Source organism: Bidens hawaiensis, unplaced genomic scaffold (assembly GCF_021521415.1).
Source record: "Bidens hawaiensis isolate Kalapana, Puna unplaced genomic scaffold, B.hawaiensis_p1.1 tig00028495_1, whole genome shotgun sequence".
In the NCBI taxonomy this organism is placed as follows: Eukaryota; Viridiplantae; Streptophyta; class Magnoliopsida; order Asterales; family Asteraceae; genus Bidens; species Bidens hawaiensis.
Window position 1 is genome coordinate 268,374 of NW_027494657.1, and position 17,872 is coordinate 286,245.

The following is a 17,872-nucleotide window of genomic DNA, read 5'->3' on the forward strand; positions in this document are numbered from 1 at the left end:
ACCTCATACGATGCAATCTTAGACAGTGTTAGTTAGCTCAAGCCCATCGTTTTCTTTTGAGTGAAGACCCGTAATTTGAAGGCCCAATACAATAAAACTCAATTAAGATTATATTCGAATTTGAGAAATTGCAATATTCAGCCTAATTCTTCACTTCCCTTTTATTTACTATCAGTAAAACTAAAGCTCATCGGACTAAAGACAACATCTTAACTAGGTATATATAATATGCTAATAATATAAATAGCTGTAAATTCAATGTTGAAAATGGGTTAATTTATTAAAAGGAAATTCTACATATCCACTTATAAACCTAATTGGATATTTACCCAACTCACAACTAAGATTACATATATTCTTTTCCATATTAAATTCATAACTATAAAAAAATACCTCTTCAAAACTCATTTTAGAACAAAAAAATCTTTAAAAAAACTATTATTAATGATTGTCATTCAGATTTTTTGTGATTGTTACTCTTAAAACTGGTCTTGAAGAATAAGCGAATGAGTTGATGGGTTGTAAATGTGTTACACGAGTCATAGAACATATTGTTCTTATTTATTAAACTCTAATTTTAAACATATTGACATGTCGAACCGTTTTTTACGATTGAACCCGAACTTATCTTATTTATTATTGTACTAGTGGAACAAAACATGTAATATAACCCGCATCTTATTATTATTACTGATTTTTTCCCATATTTTAGTACATCCTGTACCCGCACAATTGGTTGTATAAATTTCTTCTATAAATACAACCCGTTACGCATAATCAATAAACTCTACAAAAATCAATGTACCAGGGTCACTCCACAAGGGAACCAAATGTGGCACCATTTGCAGGCTCAACCGAGCCACCGGCTGCTAAAGCTTCTGCAATTTTAAGTGCCATGGTGGCTCGGTAAACTGCCAAGTCAGCAGCCTCCATAAGAGCTTGGGCTTGTTGCCTTTTAACAATGGATGCTTCTTGTGATCTCTTTGCAGCTTCTCGTGTTTCATGCACTTTGATATCGGCCTTTGTAGACTCTTCTAATAACATTTCATTATTCAACTTAGCTGCATATTTGTTGAAACAACAGGGTTAACTGACTCGCAAACTTTGTAGTTAAGTTTTTTATAATTTAATTGTTTCACGAGTAACGGAAATATTCATGGCCACCAAACAGGCTGTGTTCATGGATTGGCAAGTTAAAGCTGAAACGAGCCCGAAATCGTGTCACAAACATTAACCCGAACATGACACGTGCATACATGAACACGGCCCGTTTAACTTGGAGAAAAGTTTATTTAACATTTTTTCATAATGATACTTTAAAATTAAATTTGCATACTAATTTTATTCTTTTTAAGCAATTATGCTTATGCTATGCTAATTTGTTTTAAAAACTTCAAATTTTGATGTAAAAAATAATTAAACAGTTAAGTTATTATACAAAACATATTTTCAAAAACTTCAAATTTATATATATTGGTTAGACGGGTCAACCTGCGATTCATCGGGTTAACATAAACATGACTCATTTTGCTAAACATGTTTACTGGTTGACACAAAACCAACCAGGACCCATTTAAACGAAACCCAAACCAGTGAAAATAGTGTTAAGTTCGTGTCATGTCGAATATTCACAATCATAGCCCGAGTCAACCCATTCAAAATTAAAAGGTCAACACAGTCACCTCTATAATATTTACAAATCATTTTAACCTTTTTCAAACAAACCTCAAATCTTAGTAAAAAGAGCAAAAAAATACAAACCTTCCTTAAACTCTAGCTGCTTTTCTGCAAATTGTCCATTCGCACGTCTTCTAAACGACCGTTTCTTGCGAATAACAGCGCTTGTAAGCCGTCGTTTGACCCTTTTCGGCTTATAACACTGTCACAAAATCTCTAACTAATAAACCTCATTCTTACATATACACACATTGATGCAATAATAATATCTTTAAAACCACATATATACCTGAAAAACTCGAACAAGAGCCGACCGCCTCTTCTTCCTTTTAGCAATCCAATAACCATAAACACTTTCCAAAACTTCCTTCGACGCCAATCCCAAACACCGATCAACCGCTAATTTAGCCTCCGAATAATCACGCGGACTACAATACGCCCCTCTTTCAAAAGCCCCAATCACTCTCTCAAAAACCTCTTCAGAAACACACTCATTGTCCAACTTATTCTCCTTTAACCATTTTTCATCGTCCGAATCCATATCGTAAACCACGTAACTCCGTTCCAAAGTTCTCGAAACCTCATCGCCTTTCGAACTAATATACGACTCGGGTTGCATAAATGGCACATATTCCATCTCATCATACCCAACCACTTCCCTCACACCGGGTACCGGCACTATACTACTCTCGACACAACCGGAACGACAATTATCGAAAAGCGAAACCCTCGGAATCCTTTTAATTACCGATCTAGCCTTTTTAGGTACAAAAAACCTTCTCATCAACATCTGTCTGTAAACCCCTCTTTATTTTCCGTGTGTAAACATTTCCAAACTGCTTATAAATATTATTATTATTTACTTTTTTAATTTCCCCAAATTTAAATTATCAACAACCTTAACCTTGTTGACTTGGGTATCTAACAAAGCAGCAGAAATTAACCTTATTTGTTCCTCGTACTGGTCAGCAAACAGTCGTTTACCTGACCGTAAAACCTTGTGATCCACGAAAGACCTGGTGGTTCTTTTGACTCCGGCTGATTTGACAGACACACGACCCACAACGATACCGGAAGCCATTGTTAAATGTGTTCGGTGGATGAATGTGGTGCGTGTATTGGCCGTGTTTAGGGTGTTTCAGTTGTGATCGGAGAGTGAGAGTGTGTGTGTTTGTGTGTGTGTGTGTGGCGGCGCAAGATGAATAATTGGGCGGGGAAGTGGAGAAGGCGGGAAAATAAAAGGGAGTGGTTGTGTAAGTTTTTGGCGGGGAATGAATATAAATGAATGAAAGTAAAGGTTTTTTTGTTTGTTTTTTTTTTCTTTTTTTTCTGGGTGGAGGTTTGGACTTTGGAGTTGTAGTTAACTATTTCTAAATACTATAATGAAAAAATGGCAAAACTAGTTCTTCATGTTTGTATGTTTTTTTATTGGTTGTTCTTCAGCAAACTTAATAACAAAGAACATCCTTTAAGTTTCAAATCTCTATCAAATTACGTCCTTTGTCACTAACGGAGTTAATTTTTCTTGTTAAATTTGGTCATGTGCCTTGCACATGAGGATAATTTGGTAATTTTTATCTATTTATTAAAAAACATTTTAATCTATTCACCCATCATCCTCATTCTCTTCTCTCTTTAACATTCAGAACAACCACCACTACCACCATCACCAACGAACCACCACCACTTGTCGCTGCCTTCACCACCCAAAATTCAAACTAGCAACACCACCTAGGCAAACCAATATCACCAATATGGTTCTGATTCTAGTTAGCTGCATTTTTCGATCAAAATTAAGCTATTAAAATCATAGATAAACAAACCATGGTTGTTGGGCTTACCAGAGTCGGAGTGGATGAACCCGCCGTCAGTCGAACGTGAAAGTTCCGACGATCTTTTTTGAAGGCATAAGAGGTGCTCCGGTGACCGTCGGTTTCCTAGTGACACCCCCTTATAGCAGCACCGGGTTTTCAAAACCACCATCGCCATCGCCGCTGCCGCCGTACCACTCCTCACCGTCACCTCCCTACTCCACCACCACAAACCCTCCACGTCATCCTTCCCAATAACCCACACCAAACCCTTAACCACCATCCACCACAAGCTCAGATTTAGTACACGCATATCCGCTAACGGCTCCATAGATTGATATAGAAAAATTAGGGTTTGCAACTACTATGCAGATAATTGAGAATCAATAAGGGATTTGGGTTTGTAACCAATGAAATGCTTTAGGGTTTGGGTTTGGATCTTTGGTGGCCTCTCAAATCTTTGTTCAATTTCAACCTTTTGTTGCCGACGGAAATTGATGGTCACAACAGCAGGTGATGGGTGGTGATGGCGGCGGAAAATGATGGTGGTAACGGTGGCGTGTGGTGGTTGGTTGGTGACGGTGGTAAAGGTGGTAGTTCTGAACGTGTGTGTGTGTGTGAGAGAGAGAGAGAGAGAAGATGGTGAATGTTAGAGAGAGATAGATTGAAGATGGTGGGTGAAGAGATTAAAATATTTTTAATAAATAGATAAAAAATGACCAAATTACCCTCATGTGTAAGACACATGACTAGTTTTAACAAGAAAAATTAACTCCGTTAGTGACAAATGACGTAATATAATAGGGATTTGAAACTTAAAGGATATTCTTTGTCATTAAATTTGCTAAAGGACAACAAATGAAAAAACGTGCAAACATAAAAGACTAGTTTTGCCATTTTGTCTACTATAATTTTATGTTTTTAAAGATTTTAATATATTGTTTTATTATAAATATAATTCAAAAGTATATAATATATAAATGTGATAGGCGCCTAAATGATTAAAGAAGACGATATACTCGATCATAACAACGAGTGTTCGAGAATGAAGTCCTCACAAAACGTTATATCAGCTTCAATCTATCTATTCTAATAAATAACTACCTATTTTTGCCACTTGTCACTCTCATAGCTCTCTTCCTCTTTTTTTCAACATTTCAATATTAATCCTTATATTTTAAGTTATTTCTATATACGAATTGAAGTTTATTTTTCTTGAATATAAATCATATTCGATCCATTCATTAACATTAATGGTGAAAGATAATAAAATAAGAAAATATCAAAATTAAAGTTACAGACATATTATAATAAAATTTTAAAATCATAGGTAATTAAAATCAAGGTAAACTATAACTTGTTTTTAAACTGTGATTTGAGCAGCAATGCATAATTTTTTATATAAATTTGTTTCAAATTTGTATTTAAAATTTTTCATATGTATTTGAACTCAGGAAAACGTGTATTTTCTTTATTTTCTCCAACCATTTTATATAAATATTGCAAACATGAAGAATACATTTTATATATATCTCGGTGTTTAGCATTAAATCATTGAAGTTGAATATTATAATTATAATCCATATGAAAAACGATTTACTATATGAACTATCTATCATATATTTATGTCTTTTTTGTGCAGTATAAAAGGTTAGCAGTAAGAATATCAATATTTAGTTTTCAATATTTTATTTCACAACTCAAGACAAAAATACCCCATAAACATATATTTGATGACTTGATTTATAGTTTTTTATACATTTAAATATATTAAATTTAATATGCATTATAAGACAAAATACTTGATTAAAATCATTCAAATTTTTAAACAATAAAATCTGTTTCAATCCCTTTCCACTATTTTCGTTTTCCAAAAATCACTTAGGATATGAAAACCTAGAATATCGTTTTCATCAGTTATTCATTCAAATCATTTCAATATTATATTACTTACTAATTTTAATTTTAGACAAATACAATGATTTGAGGTTATGTTAGTGTTACCTGTGTGGGTAGTACATAATTAAAATGTCTATTATAGTTTATATTCAAAATAAAAAGCTATACACATTTTTTTTAAATAGAATTTACTATTATTTGAACATGGCTTTAAGGTTAGTATGTGTTTGTCATTTTCCATTCATATGAAATGAAACAAATCATTTTGTTATATTTAAATTTTGGGTTTTATATGTTTCTTGATTATACAATTATTAATTTTAATATATAAAATTAATTAAAATTTGTCATATGCAGAATATTAATAACTACAAATAATTTATCATGATCAATCAGTTTCATATTCTAATGATGATTATATAATCAAAGTCCAGGTAATCTGTTTTTTTGGATAATCATGTTTTTTTTTGATAAACATGAGCAAATGATCTCAAATGACATCATATATATTAATTGATCAAAAGGTATGTTATTTTATGTATATGAATATTTTTTTGTTAGTTTAATGGATATATATTATAATTTATCTAGGGTCGCGGTATGTACTTGAATAACCTTATTTGTCATACAGACAACTATACATGACTATATCAAGAATTATACACACACATATATGTTACCTTACAAACAGACATGGACTAAAGATTTTGATTTTTGATAAACAATGTATGCCAACCAATACAATTACAAATGTAATGTACAAGGACAGGTCAATGTTTCTTTTTTTGTTTGTCCCATTACAAATGTTTACTTTCAAAATTTATTAGTCAATTTCCAAATTTACCCTTAAACACACACAATTAACATTAATAACCAATATTGATGGACCCGATTTTTAAGAGCATTATTGTCATTTGGTAAACAAAAAAAATTATCATTCAATCTACCTTAAACTTTGTGTTTTTCAAACCATGACACTTCTAATGGGACAGCGTGACTAGTTATTTGTAACATATTTGTGTTATTTTAGTTATGTAATTTTTGTAATTTTCATATAAATTGTAATTGTATTAACAATATATGATCATTTTGTTGACTGTAATTCACTTAATGACTAAAGTTTAAAATTTTCATCAATTACCGTGTAATACACGAGCCTCAATCTAGTTTATATTATAAACTTTTATTTGAAAATCATCAATTTTCAGTGGAGCAACAATCCATCACAAACTGTTATATCGTCACATATTTCCATAATGAATTTGTGTTTTATCAAATTAGTTTTATAATATTTTTACTTATTCTTTTGTTTAGATTAAATGATAGAATATCATTTAAACTTAAACATAAAATTAAAAAAAGTAAACCTTGAATAAAAAATATGATATACATTATTTAAACACAAAAATACATTAACTAAAAACAAAACATGTATTAATTAAAAACACTTACATAAATTAAAAATAAAACCATTACTGAATAAGAAATTAATTTTTTAGGAGTTTAGATATGTGCCTCTTCATTAAGTGTGTTTTTAGTGTGAATGGATCCATGTATAAGCAGTGTATCATTAGTATGGCAATCTCACATATTTGATTTGGAAATGTGTCCAAAGTTGCCAATTTTCGTTCCATAAATTATTGCATATGTTTGGTAAGTTTGTTAACAACCGGTTCGCGTTTTTTTTTTTAATCTTTGACTTCTTTTGGGCGGCTGGACGAGGCAATTCTATGAATTCCCTGTTTGTGTCCGGAGCATCATCGGATGTCGATGTTGCTATGCACGTTGGAAGCTAGTGTGCTATCGTCCCCTACAGTTGATGTCTTCGTCCCATTTAGTTGAAAGGAAATTAGTTCAAACTATTGTGGCTCCTTTTTCACGAGATTCCACACATACATGTACTTCAAAAAAATAATATTTTTATCTCTTCCTTGTACTATGTTTTAGTAATGATCATGGCTTGATCGCCTGACCAATCACTTTTATAATTGGCGCGTCGATTGCGGTTGAAAAGCTCAGTAAATTAACTTAACTGTTGTGATCACTATTGGGCTAAGCCATTTAATTGCAGCCTCACCATAATGGGCCTAATAAAGTAACCCAACAAAGAGTATTAGAGGCCCAAGAAAAGAGTGCGTGAGGATGCCATCGTAGGTTATAAGCAGTGTTAGAAGAAGAGCTACGGATTATGAAGAATGTTAGAAAGTTGTGTCTCTAGTCTTCTCATCCCTCTTCTTTGAATTTGTTTTTCATCTCCTTCTTTGTTATAGTTTGATTTCTCATTATAATCGTTTTATTGAATCAATTGAATCATAGTAATTGCATAATCTATTCTCTCTTTCGTTGTGTCAATTTGAAAACACAACATTTACCTACCATCACGTGTCAATGTGACTCCAAATCTTCAACGTATCAAAGCCTGTCATTGATTCTATGACAAAATTGCTTATGGACACGAGCTCAAAATCGTTGCGTCTTTTGCTGTTGCCGATGTCATAGTTGACATAGACATGAGTATATGCACGAGCTAGGACTGATTTATCAACAACACTCCATATAATTATTGTCTTTTGATATAGAAAATGGCTTGGTAGTTGATTTTCCATTTTTTTTTCTTTCTACTCAAAGCAACAGTTGGGTATGGGGATGATGTTCCCGACATTAAGTAGATGAAGGAGATGGAATCGGGTGCGTACAAATTTAAACCGATATTTAACAGTGGATTCTTAAGTTTTTGACGATTTTGAACATGTTGATAAATCCAGAACATGTAGTTCGGGTTTTGGAAGGGTGGAAAATTGAGTTGAAATTGATCAAAACCCTTGTTTGGATTTTGGAAATGGCTCGGTTTGGAGTTGGGGGTTGGTTCGGGTTTTGAGTTGTGCCATTGTTTTTTTAAAATTCATAATATTAATATATTTTATAAAACTTTAATTTCAAATTTATGTTGTGTTATAGACTATCTTTTATCCTTAAAATTATAGTCTTTTTTAAGATGAGACAACCATATCTTCATGACTTCATGTAGTTTAGTAGCCGGTGTCATGCATGGTTGAGTCTCATACGTCACCTTTTCAAACGTGTCAATGCCATCTTAACGGCCGCTAACAACGCACCTTTTGAATGGTTGAATAGTGATAAGATGTTGAGTTCATGCCGTGTGATCAAATTATATGTTGTAAAGCCACGTATAAATTATATATTATATGGCCAGAGAAGAGTGAAAGTAACTCGGAGCCCTAGATTACCCTGAAATTAAATCTCAGCCCTAGAAAATAACTTAAATGGCAGTTACCATGGCAGTTCCACATCGCCCATGCAGTTACTTACGGTTTTATTTTCTTCCAATATACATACAGTAGTATTTCACCCATATCCACCACAACAAAAAACCATAATCGACGACCAAGCTCTCGAATTCTACCGGTGACTTACTCGATTCACTTCTTTGAATCCATAATCAACGTGTATAGGTATCATACGCCATATTTCGTGTGTTCGTACATCAATTTCTCAAAATATTTCATAGTTTTCATCTAATAGTTCATGTTTTTAATACATAAAATAAAAAGGTTCTTGTGTAATAATCTGATAACATTTAGACGCCTGACTTTTATAGGGTGTTCAGATATTTGACAATTCATATTTTGGTTTAGGTGTTATAGGTTTAGTTTGTGTTTGTTAGTTTTTTATTTTCTTAATTGTTGGTCCAATAAAAGCTTGATAGACGAACATGAACGGGATGTTGTTCGGTTTGGTTTAATTATAGCCCTACGTATGATTGTTTTAATATCTAACTCTGTGTTGCAGGTTTTAAAGGTTCTCCCAGCTTCTCCATCAGCATCTTCTGCTAACTTAAAGTCCAAGCTGTCATCTCCATCATCGTTTTCTAGATATTCCATTTCATTAGTTTCAGTTCAGGTACTCACTCATATATGATTGAACTCAATATTGCTTCTCTCTTATTATTCTTTGCTTTTTATATTCTAGGCTAGAAGTAGTGCAAGAGCTGTGTTTTCTGGCTCTTTAGATCTCCTAAGAAACAAGTATGCATTTGTATGTAGAAACACTTTTGCTGACAAAACATTTCTGCTGGCAATAGAAGTTTGTTACTGAGCGTCGTTTAAAGGTATTGTAATCTAGTAATGTATAAGTTACATTTTATGTATCCCACTTCATTGCAAACTTAATTACTAAATTTTAATCTTGAATGTCAATAACTTGTGAATGTTAGACACCACATAGTTGGCGAGATTGATGAACCTGTTATTTACAGAATCAACGATGACTTGGGAATTCTTTTTAACAGTCAAAGTCATCAAATGATTCAAATTGATAAGGATTTTAACAGTCAAAAGCATCAAATGATTCAAACTGTCATCACCAACTTATTGAGCAATTTGGTCATTAGAAATGATAAGCAGAAATCCAGAAATGAAACACTTTTGGATACAACTCACCCAAAAGTCAAATTATGGTGGACCAATTGTTGGGTCACTTCTGCTATGAATTATGTTGTTGCGTATTTGATCGGTTTGATCATCAAATATATGGAATGGGAGGTTTGGATTGCTAAATAATGGAGGGGCTTAGATGATCAAAGAATTTCATTTATTGGCTGTAGATTTGTTTTGCATTTAGGAATATTTAGGGGTTAAAATAAAGTTTAATTAGCTTTCTTTTCTCACCATAATTGATTTGTGTCTGTTTATTTTGATGATTCTTTTGTGTTGTATTGTCAATCATTTTACCTATGATACATTTTTTTTTCTAATTCAGGAATTTACCTTTGAACTTAATGTTATGTGTGAACATGTTGACAGATTGTGGTTAAGCCATTAGTTGTGTTATGCGTGAACACTTGAAATTGCTATACTGATTATATTTTAAGTTACCGTTTTCGTTAAGACAATATTAGTAGGTATGCAGTGAGCATGGTGTAAAAAACTGAATTTTTTTCTATCATAATGATGTTAGTGGTACGCTTAAGACACCATTAAGGCACCAACGGCTATACCTTTGAGTAATTCTTCATTGGTAAGTTGTTAATTTGAATTGTTTTGATTTCAGGTTAAAAAAGGGGTTGCTGATTTAAACTTCTTTTAGTTGGGGGTTCTATATTTGTAAATAGAATTATAACTGTTAAAAGTTCTTGAAATGATCTTGAAGAGACTTGCAGACTGTCGAAACATGAGATGAATCTGACCTGATCCATGACGATGTTTTCACGGATTTCGAGATGAACGAACCACGTCTTGATCTTCTTCTCCGGTTGCTTGAGATCTGCAATGGCCTTTTGGGGGTGTGGAGGTGACTGCTAAGAAATCTCGAGGATCTCTTGTTTACAGACACAAAAATGGTCATGGTGGTGGCTCTTATTGAGCATGACCAACCCTTAATAAGGAGGTGGAGACCTCCTTATATAGGGAGCCTCATGGCCACCATCATGGTACCCTAATGGGCCTAGCCCAACCAGGGTTACCTCCACAAAACTCCCTCAGCCCAATAACATTGTATTAGTCCATATAATAAAATAAGCCAAACATAATAAATTTAGGGTCGTAAAACCGGGTTTAGTACCATACCCCTACAAGCCCCACGGATGGCGCCAATGTCGAAACATGAGATGAATCTGACCTGATCCATGACGATGTTTCCACGGATTTCGAGATGAACGAACCACGTCTTGATCTTCTTCTCCGGTTGCTTGAGATCTGCAATGGCCTTTTGGGGGTGTGGAGGTGACTGCTAAGAAATCTCGAGGATCTCTTGTTTACAGACACAAAAATAGTTATGGTGGTGGCTCTTATTGAGCATGACCAACCCTTAATAAGGAGGTGGAGACCTCCTTATATAGGGAGCCTCATGGCCACCATCATGGTACCCTAATGGGCCTAGCCCAGCTAGGGTTACCTCCACAAAACCCCCCCAGCCCAATAACATTGTATTCGTCCATATAATAAAATAAGCCAAACATAATAAATTTAGGGTCGTAAAACCGGGTTTAGTACCATATCCCTACACAAACATGTCTCAATTTGAATCTTCATATTTGACATGTAATGAACATTGGTTGATGCAATACCAACAACACTACAGAAGGGCATGTTGGGTATGAGTGTATGACACATCTAGCTTAAACGTTTTTAGAATTTTTAATATGAAAAGATAACAAATTTTGTTGGAAAATTGCGTTATTTTAGATACTGCTAACTAATGAATTTCTGTTCATGATTGTGTAAATATTATTTGGCTAATCGCTAGGCTATATGGCCCGTTGTTGCAACACACAACTATATAAATATGATAAGTAATACAGTTTTATTTTCTATTCCCGTGAACCCGTACCTCCCAGAGAATGTATTAGAAGGTAACGAAAGTGTCGTATTTGTTACTAAGTTAATGTGGGAATCCCACTCCTAAGTTGATATTTCTATCCACCGGACGGGTCAACTACTAGTTAGTTACTAGTAATAAAAAATCAATGGTAAAAGATGTTTTAAATTGTTTTCACATTGATTATCTATTTTGTTTTTCCTTAAACAAGAATATTTTAGTTCATGAGTTTGAATATGAAAACCTAAGATATAAACAATTGGTTACAAAAAAAAACTTCTAAGACTAGATGAAAAATTAAGAAATATAAGCAATAAGTAGAACAAAAGCAAAGCATGATAAATATGAACCATACATCTTACAATACTAATAAACAAAAATAATGATGCCTAGGTGTCCTAACCATGTTCATTCCTAGATTAAAATTCCGTACTAATCTTCTAATCTCTCTTCTCTTTAATCCATGCTATCCATTGGTCATTGGTTAAAATGGTTTGACCCATGAGTTACATCTTAAGATATAATGCATACATTAATAACTATTTACAATAATATAAAACCTAAAACATAATTTTGCTCAATGTATACATTACTTTTTATTAAAGATGTCAACACATGTTTTAACAATAAAGACTCATGAATTCAGTTTGAATTATGCGAGACTTCTCACTTCATATATATAAATTTTTAATTATGCTATTTAATTTAATTTTTCAATTAATGTGATTATTAATTTCGTATCTTTAATTTAAAATTATAAACGTAGTCATTCTAAAAAAAACTTTTAACCATTGAAACAATGATTAGTTATACCTAAAGATATTTGGAGTCTTGTAACTTAGATTTTTTCTAAAAAGTTATAAAACCGCATTCTTTGTTTTTTGTAAACTGTAAAGTTTCATTTTTTTATTTCATAAACATTTATTACATAATCAATTTCAACAAAACAAATCTTATGTTACTCTACTAATAAAAAAAAAGTGTTGATGCTTAAGTATCAAGCCTACATTCACTCATAGCATAATTTGTCATCGTAATTCCTAATATCTTATCTCATTCATCCTAACAATCCATTAGTCAAAACCATTTTATCAATTGGGTTATAGCATCATTAGATGAATTTTATTAACTATTTAAAGGTGTATAAATGCCACGTTTATAATCACCATTCAAGAAGAATTGATGCTAAATATAATCAATTATTGGGTTGGTTGTGGTTTTCAACATTGCGTAAAGTATATATTTAGGTGTGCATATATGTAATCTGATGACATTATAATATAGATTATTGTCTATATGCACATTGATCATAATCTTTTAAACATTGTTACACGAAAAATTACATTAAGTTCATATTATCCACCACGTGTAGTACACATAGTGAAACATGAAGAAGATACATTTTATAAGTCGTGAAACGTGAAAAATTTATAATTCATAAATCGTTTACTTTGTCTAATACATTAATTTACAAGGTAAATAAGACCTTAAAATGGTGTTTACAAAATTGAAAATACTTCTTTGTATACAAAATTTGTATCACATGTTGCGCTTAATGTGAAGACACATTTTGGACATGCAATCCTATTACCAAATTGTGTTTGTCGCATTTCGGACTACAATTGTATCACATGTTTTGCTCTGTTTTGACATGAGGCAATCATCGAATACGTATGGATCATTTTAAAAAATGGTGACTTTGGTTCATTTCAGAACAACTTCAATAAAAACTAATATAGCCTCAAAGGCTTGTGTAGGCACTTGCATTTATAGCAACTCGGTTTATCATCATCAATGAATCTTTTAGATTTATTATATGGTATGTTAAACTACACACAATTTCAATCATGAAAAATATTTTAAGAATCACAATTAAAATATCATACCTGATTTTTTAATTTATAATTACCTTTCATTTTGTTTATTTTTTCAAAATAACAGAACTTATTTATTTTTATCATTTGACAAATCCCGTGTAATACACGGGTTCAAAAGTTAGTGTGAAATAAACAAGTTGTAATTAACATGAATTATAGTTGCGTGCTACTTTATATAAATAAAAGATGATTCGTAACGATACGTGAACCGAAACCGTGTATTACTTTGATTTACTAGAACTAAAGATCAATAAGTGAATTATCGAGATAACTAGAAAGTAGATGGGTATAATTGATCAAAAACAATAACTAATCTCTTTATTATCACTTTAATAATGTACCTAAATAATAACTAGATAGTATATCTTTTTTCCTTCCAAGTGACAAAACCTTCAACATGTTACATCAATGATTCATTAAATAGCCTTTGAAAATGATTGGTATTATTCAAGGTACTATATATAGTTTTTTTTGTCATCGCCCATTTCAAGATAACATTATTGATTTGTTTTTTTAAAAAAAAATTTTAATTTTTAATGATTGATTGTGCTATTAAATAATTTTATTGTTTTATGAAACGGAACATTACCTAAATATCTATTTTACCTGTCAACCTCGACAAAATGTTTAATTAACTCACTTTTTGCAAAAATGACCACGCAAATCATGTCGAATCGACGAATTTTAATCATTAACTAAATGACGGGAATTTTAGTTAGCCATTTCTTGCCACTTATCAGGTTACTGTTGAGTTGAAGAAAAAACATTCGATATTTGGCGCTACGAACGGGATTTTTGGTGTTTTTGTGTCCAGTTATCTACATGTTTTTAAACGGACTAACATGCGTGTCACTGTTTATCTGTATGGTTTTGGATTTTTTTTTATTTCTCTTAAGCTAGATTCTAAACAAGGACAAGATTATTTTGATGTTCGACGGGAATTTTTTGGATTCATTATGAGCATCCTTTCGGATTAGTTTTTGGGCCATTTTATTACATTGTTTTTAAAACAGTTTAAATTTATTTAAAAAAAACTGTCGATCTAACGGAGACATACCTGTCACTATAAGAAATTTGACTTTTAGCGGCGACAAAAGTCGTCGCTAAAGACACCGGAGACATGGGTGTAGTAGGAAACCGGTGACTCCAATGGTTTCTTTCAAGAAAAACTAAAAGATTTATGACCTGTGACAACGTCGGGTTAGCTAAAAACCTCGTTAGTTTGATGATTAAAAATCTTTGATTTGACATGAATTTGCTTGTACATTTTTAGAAAAAGTGGGTCAACATGATATTTTGTTAACTTTGACCAATAAACGAACATTTTCATAATTTTCCTTTTGTGAATATATAAGTCTTAGTATATATATGTTCAGTTTAGATACCACGATACCAATCTTATTGGAAGATAATATTATTATGAATATATATAAGTTCCAATCATATAACAATAATACAACCAAATCCAGCTTTTGTGCCATTACCGTGTCGTCCTTTAGTAATTCTTGTAAATAGCCGGCACTATGACATAGTCACATACTCTTCACATCTGCCGGCCGACGTCCACGTCATCACCACCACTTACATAAATTAAATTCACCTTTCTTTCCTCTTCACCACAACCCTCAAACCACCACCATGCAATCCAACACGCATGACGTCAGCCCTACTTTATCAAAGCTTAGCACAAGCTCAACAACCGATTCTCCGACCGCCTTAAGCCGCAATGTTTCATCCTCCCACCGTGCCCTACCACCACCAACCGCCACTAAGTATGACATACGCCAATTGGTGAAGGCTAGTGGGGCCACACTGAGTTTAGATGAGGTAAGATTTGTGCATAAGTTAGGGAGTGGTGATATTGGGAGTGTGTACTTGGTGGAGCTAAAATGCGCTGAGGGGTGTATGTTGGCGGCCAAGGTGATGGATAAGGAGGAGTTGATGAGTAGGGATAAAGAGAGTAGGGCGAGGATTGAATTGGAGATACTGCAAATGTTGGATCATCCGTTTTTGCCTTCGCTTTATGCGAGTTTGGACGTTGACAAATGGTCTTGTTTGTTGACGGAGTTTTGTCCCGGTGGTGATTTGCATATTCTCAGGCAACGACAACCGGATAGGAGGTTTAATGAAGCTGCCGTCCGGTAAGTTTAGTTCAAGAAATACAAATTAAATTAACATGCTAACGGTGCGAATCAAGTAGTGTAATTATAGCATAATGTAATTACACTATTTGTTTATATAAATATAATACTTAATTCGCATAGTTAACACGTTCTTTTAGTTTGTATATTAACTTCCCCTTTTTTAATTAATGCTTATCGGATGTTTATTAGTTTTTAAATAAATTAAAATATTTTTTTTTATATTTTATAAGTTTAATAAATTTTTATGCTATCACCAAAAGAGAATATAATAGCGTGTTCATGGTCTGGTTCAGTTGATTTTGACAAAGTTATAGACCATTTTTTTTCTTTTCTTTTATTCTTTATGCGTATAGAGCTAGAGAGCATATAATAATTATAGATAAAATAAATTAGATTGTTAACTTTTGTAATTTATAGCATATACGTGTTGATAGTTTAAAACATTTTGAGTTAAAAGGCTCATGTACACATGCAGATTTTATGCATCAGAAGTTGTGGTTGCTCTAGAATACCTTCACATGATGGGAATAATCTACAGAGATCTAAAACCTGAAAACGTTCTTGTCCGATCGGACGGTCATATAATGCTCACCGACTTTGATTTAATGCCTAAGATGCAACGACACCACGGCTCCAAAACTTGTTCAAGGTCAAGAACTAGCCATAAGCAGCCCACTAATGTCCACAAAGGGTTCATTATCCTCATGCATCCTTCCTAGTTGCATAAAGCCAAAACTCTCTTGTTTCCACCCCAAACGAAAACGAAGACCACGACCCGCTAACCGTCCACCCTTCGACATAGTGGCAGAGCCAGTGGAGGCTCGGTCAATGTCATTTGTTGGTACCCATGAGTACTTGGCACCCGAGGTTGTTTCTGGTGAAGGGCATGGCAATGCAGTGGATTGGTGGACTTTAGGGATATTTGTGTATGAATTGTTTTATGGTGTGACACCATTTAGGGGTAGCGATAACGAGTTTACCCTAACAAGCATCTTGGCTAGGGGGCTTCATTTCCCTAAAGAGCCAGTGTCATCTGCGGCTATGAAGGATTTGATCACAAAACTCTTGATCAAGGACCCTGCTAAGCGAATAGGGTCCATGAAGGGTGCACCGTCGATCAAGCACCACCCATTTTTCGATGGTGTAAATTGGACACTTCTGCGAGGGGCTTCACCACCCTATGTTCCTAAACCCGTCTCTTTTCAAGATTTTGTTGCACAAAATGATCATCGTGATGATCATATAGATTATTATTAGTCACAAAGACTACAAAAATTGTTGCTTTTTATATGTACTTTTGTTTTTATTACTATAATTTGGTTATTTTACATGTAAAAATTTATGTTTAATAAACATGTATTAGTTGATAAAAGTTGCATTGTTTTGAACTTTTGATCACACGTAGTACTGTAGTAGTGTAGTAGACTAGGGAAAGCCCGCAAGCAGTCTAACGAAAAGTTTAGATAGGCCGGCTAGACTACAATTTATTTTAGCCCAATAATTAGACCCAAAATAATTCATTTGGCCTTAGGGGGGCCTTTGGTGTGTTTTTCTAGCAATTCTAGTATTAGGGGCTATTTGGTTCATTCAGATCTGAATTAGTCAGATCTGAATGAACCACTGTCTCATTCAGTAACAACAATAAGTTTAAATGATTCAGACCTAATTTTAACCATTCAGATGTTTTTCTGTTAGAACCAGACAGTCTGAAGTCTGAATGAATCAGATGTTTACATCTGAATGGTTTCATTCAAATGTAAACAAACAACCCCTTATTTTAATTGGCACGTTAGGTAAACGGTGTGCACACATAATTTTAACAGGTGCTATTTTACGTACACAAGTTCATATATCATATGGGATCGTATGTAGTGATGGACCCAAAAATTATCTTAAGGGGTGATGTCGGGACTTAACGCTAATTTTAAGAGGGACGATCGGGATTTTCACATACAAATAACACTAAAAAATAAATTGGGCCTCTGATCGTATGACTTATGCAACACTTATCACTCACACATTAATTAGTCGACATTATAAACATTCTCCGCATAGCATATGGCATGTATAACATTTTCCTTATATCATACGGATTGAATAAAGTTACATAAGCCGTACGATAGGTTAA

General features: G+C 33.2%; 1 protein-coding gene and 1 pseudogene across 2 annotated transcripts; one reads left to right on the forward strand and one right to left on the reverse strand.

Annotated features, from left to right (window-relative positions):
* Positions 1-679: 679 nt before the first annotated feature.
* LOC143577250 (uncharacterized) lies at positions 680-2,531 on the reverse strand. The gene is made up of 3 exons (XM_077061133.1): positions 1,967-2,531; positions 1,762-1,879; positions 680-1,061 (listed from the first exon to the last, which is right to left on the reverse strand). Exons 1-3 carry the CDS (start codon positions 2,465-2,467, stop codon positions 811-813), a joined length of 870 nt encoding a protein of 289 aa, XP_076917248.1. The 5' UTR covers positions 2,468-2,531; the 3' UTR covers positions 680-810.
* Positions 2,532-15,074: 12,543 nt separating this feature from the next.
* On the forward strand, positions 15,075-17,024 carry LOC143577251 (serine/threonine-protein kinase D6PKL1-like; annotated as a pseudogene). The gene is made up of 2 exons (XR_013143084.1): positions 15,075-15,741; positions 16,220-17,024. The product of XR_013143084.1 is annotated as a serine/threonine-protein kinase D6PKL1-like (transcript).
* Positions 17,025-17,872: the final 848 nt, after the last annotated feature.

Bases quoted from the DNA above. Each gene is read 5' to 3' on its own strand.
- LOC143577250 (XM_077061133.1), bottom strand. From the start codon at position 2,467: ATGTTGATGAGAAGGTTTTTTGTACCTAAAAAGGCTAGATCGGTAATT. The intron at 1,880-1,966 runs GTATATATGTGG...ATTTTGTGACAG, and splicing joins CTCTTGTTCGAGTTTTTCAG to TGTTATAAGCCGAAAAGGGT. The intron at 1,062-1,761 runs GTTTGTATTTTT...ACAAATATGCAG, and splicing joins GCAGCTAGAGTTTAAGGAAG to CTAAGTTGAATAATGAAATG.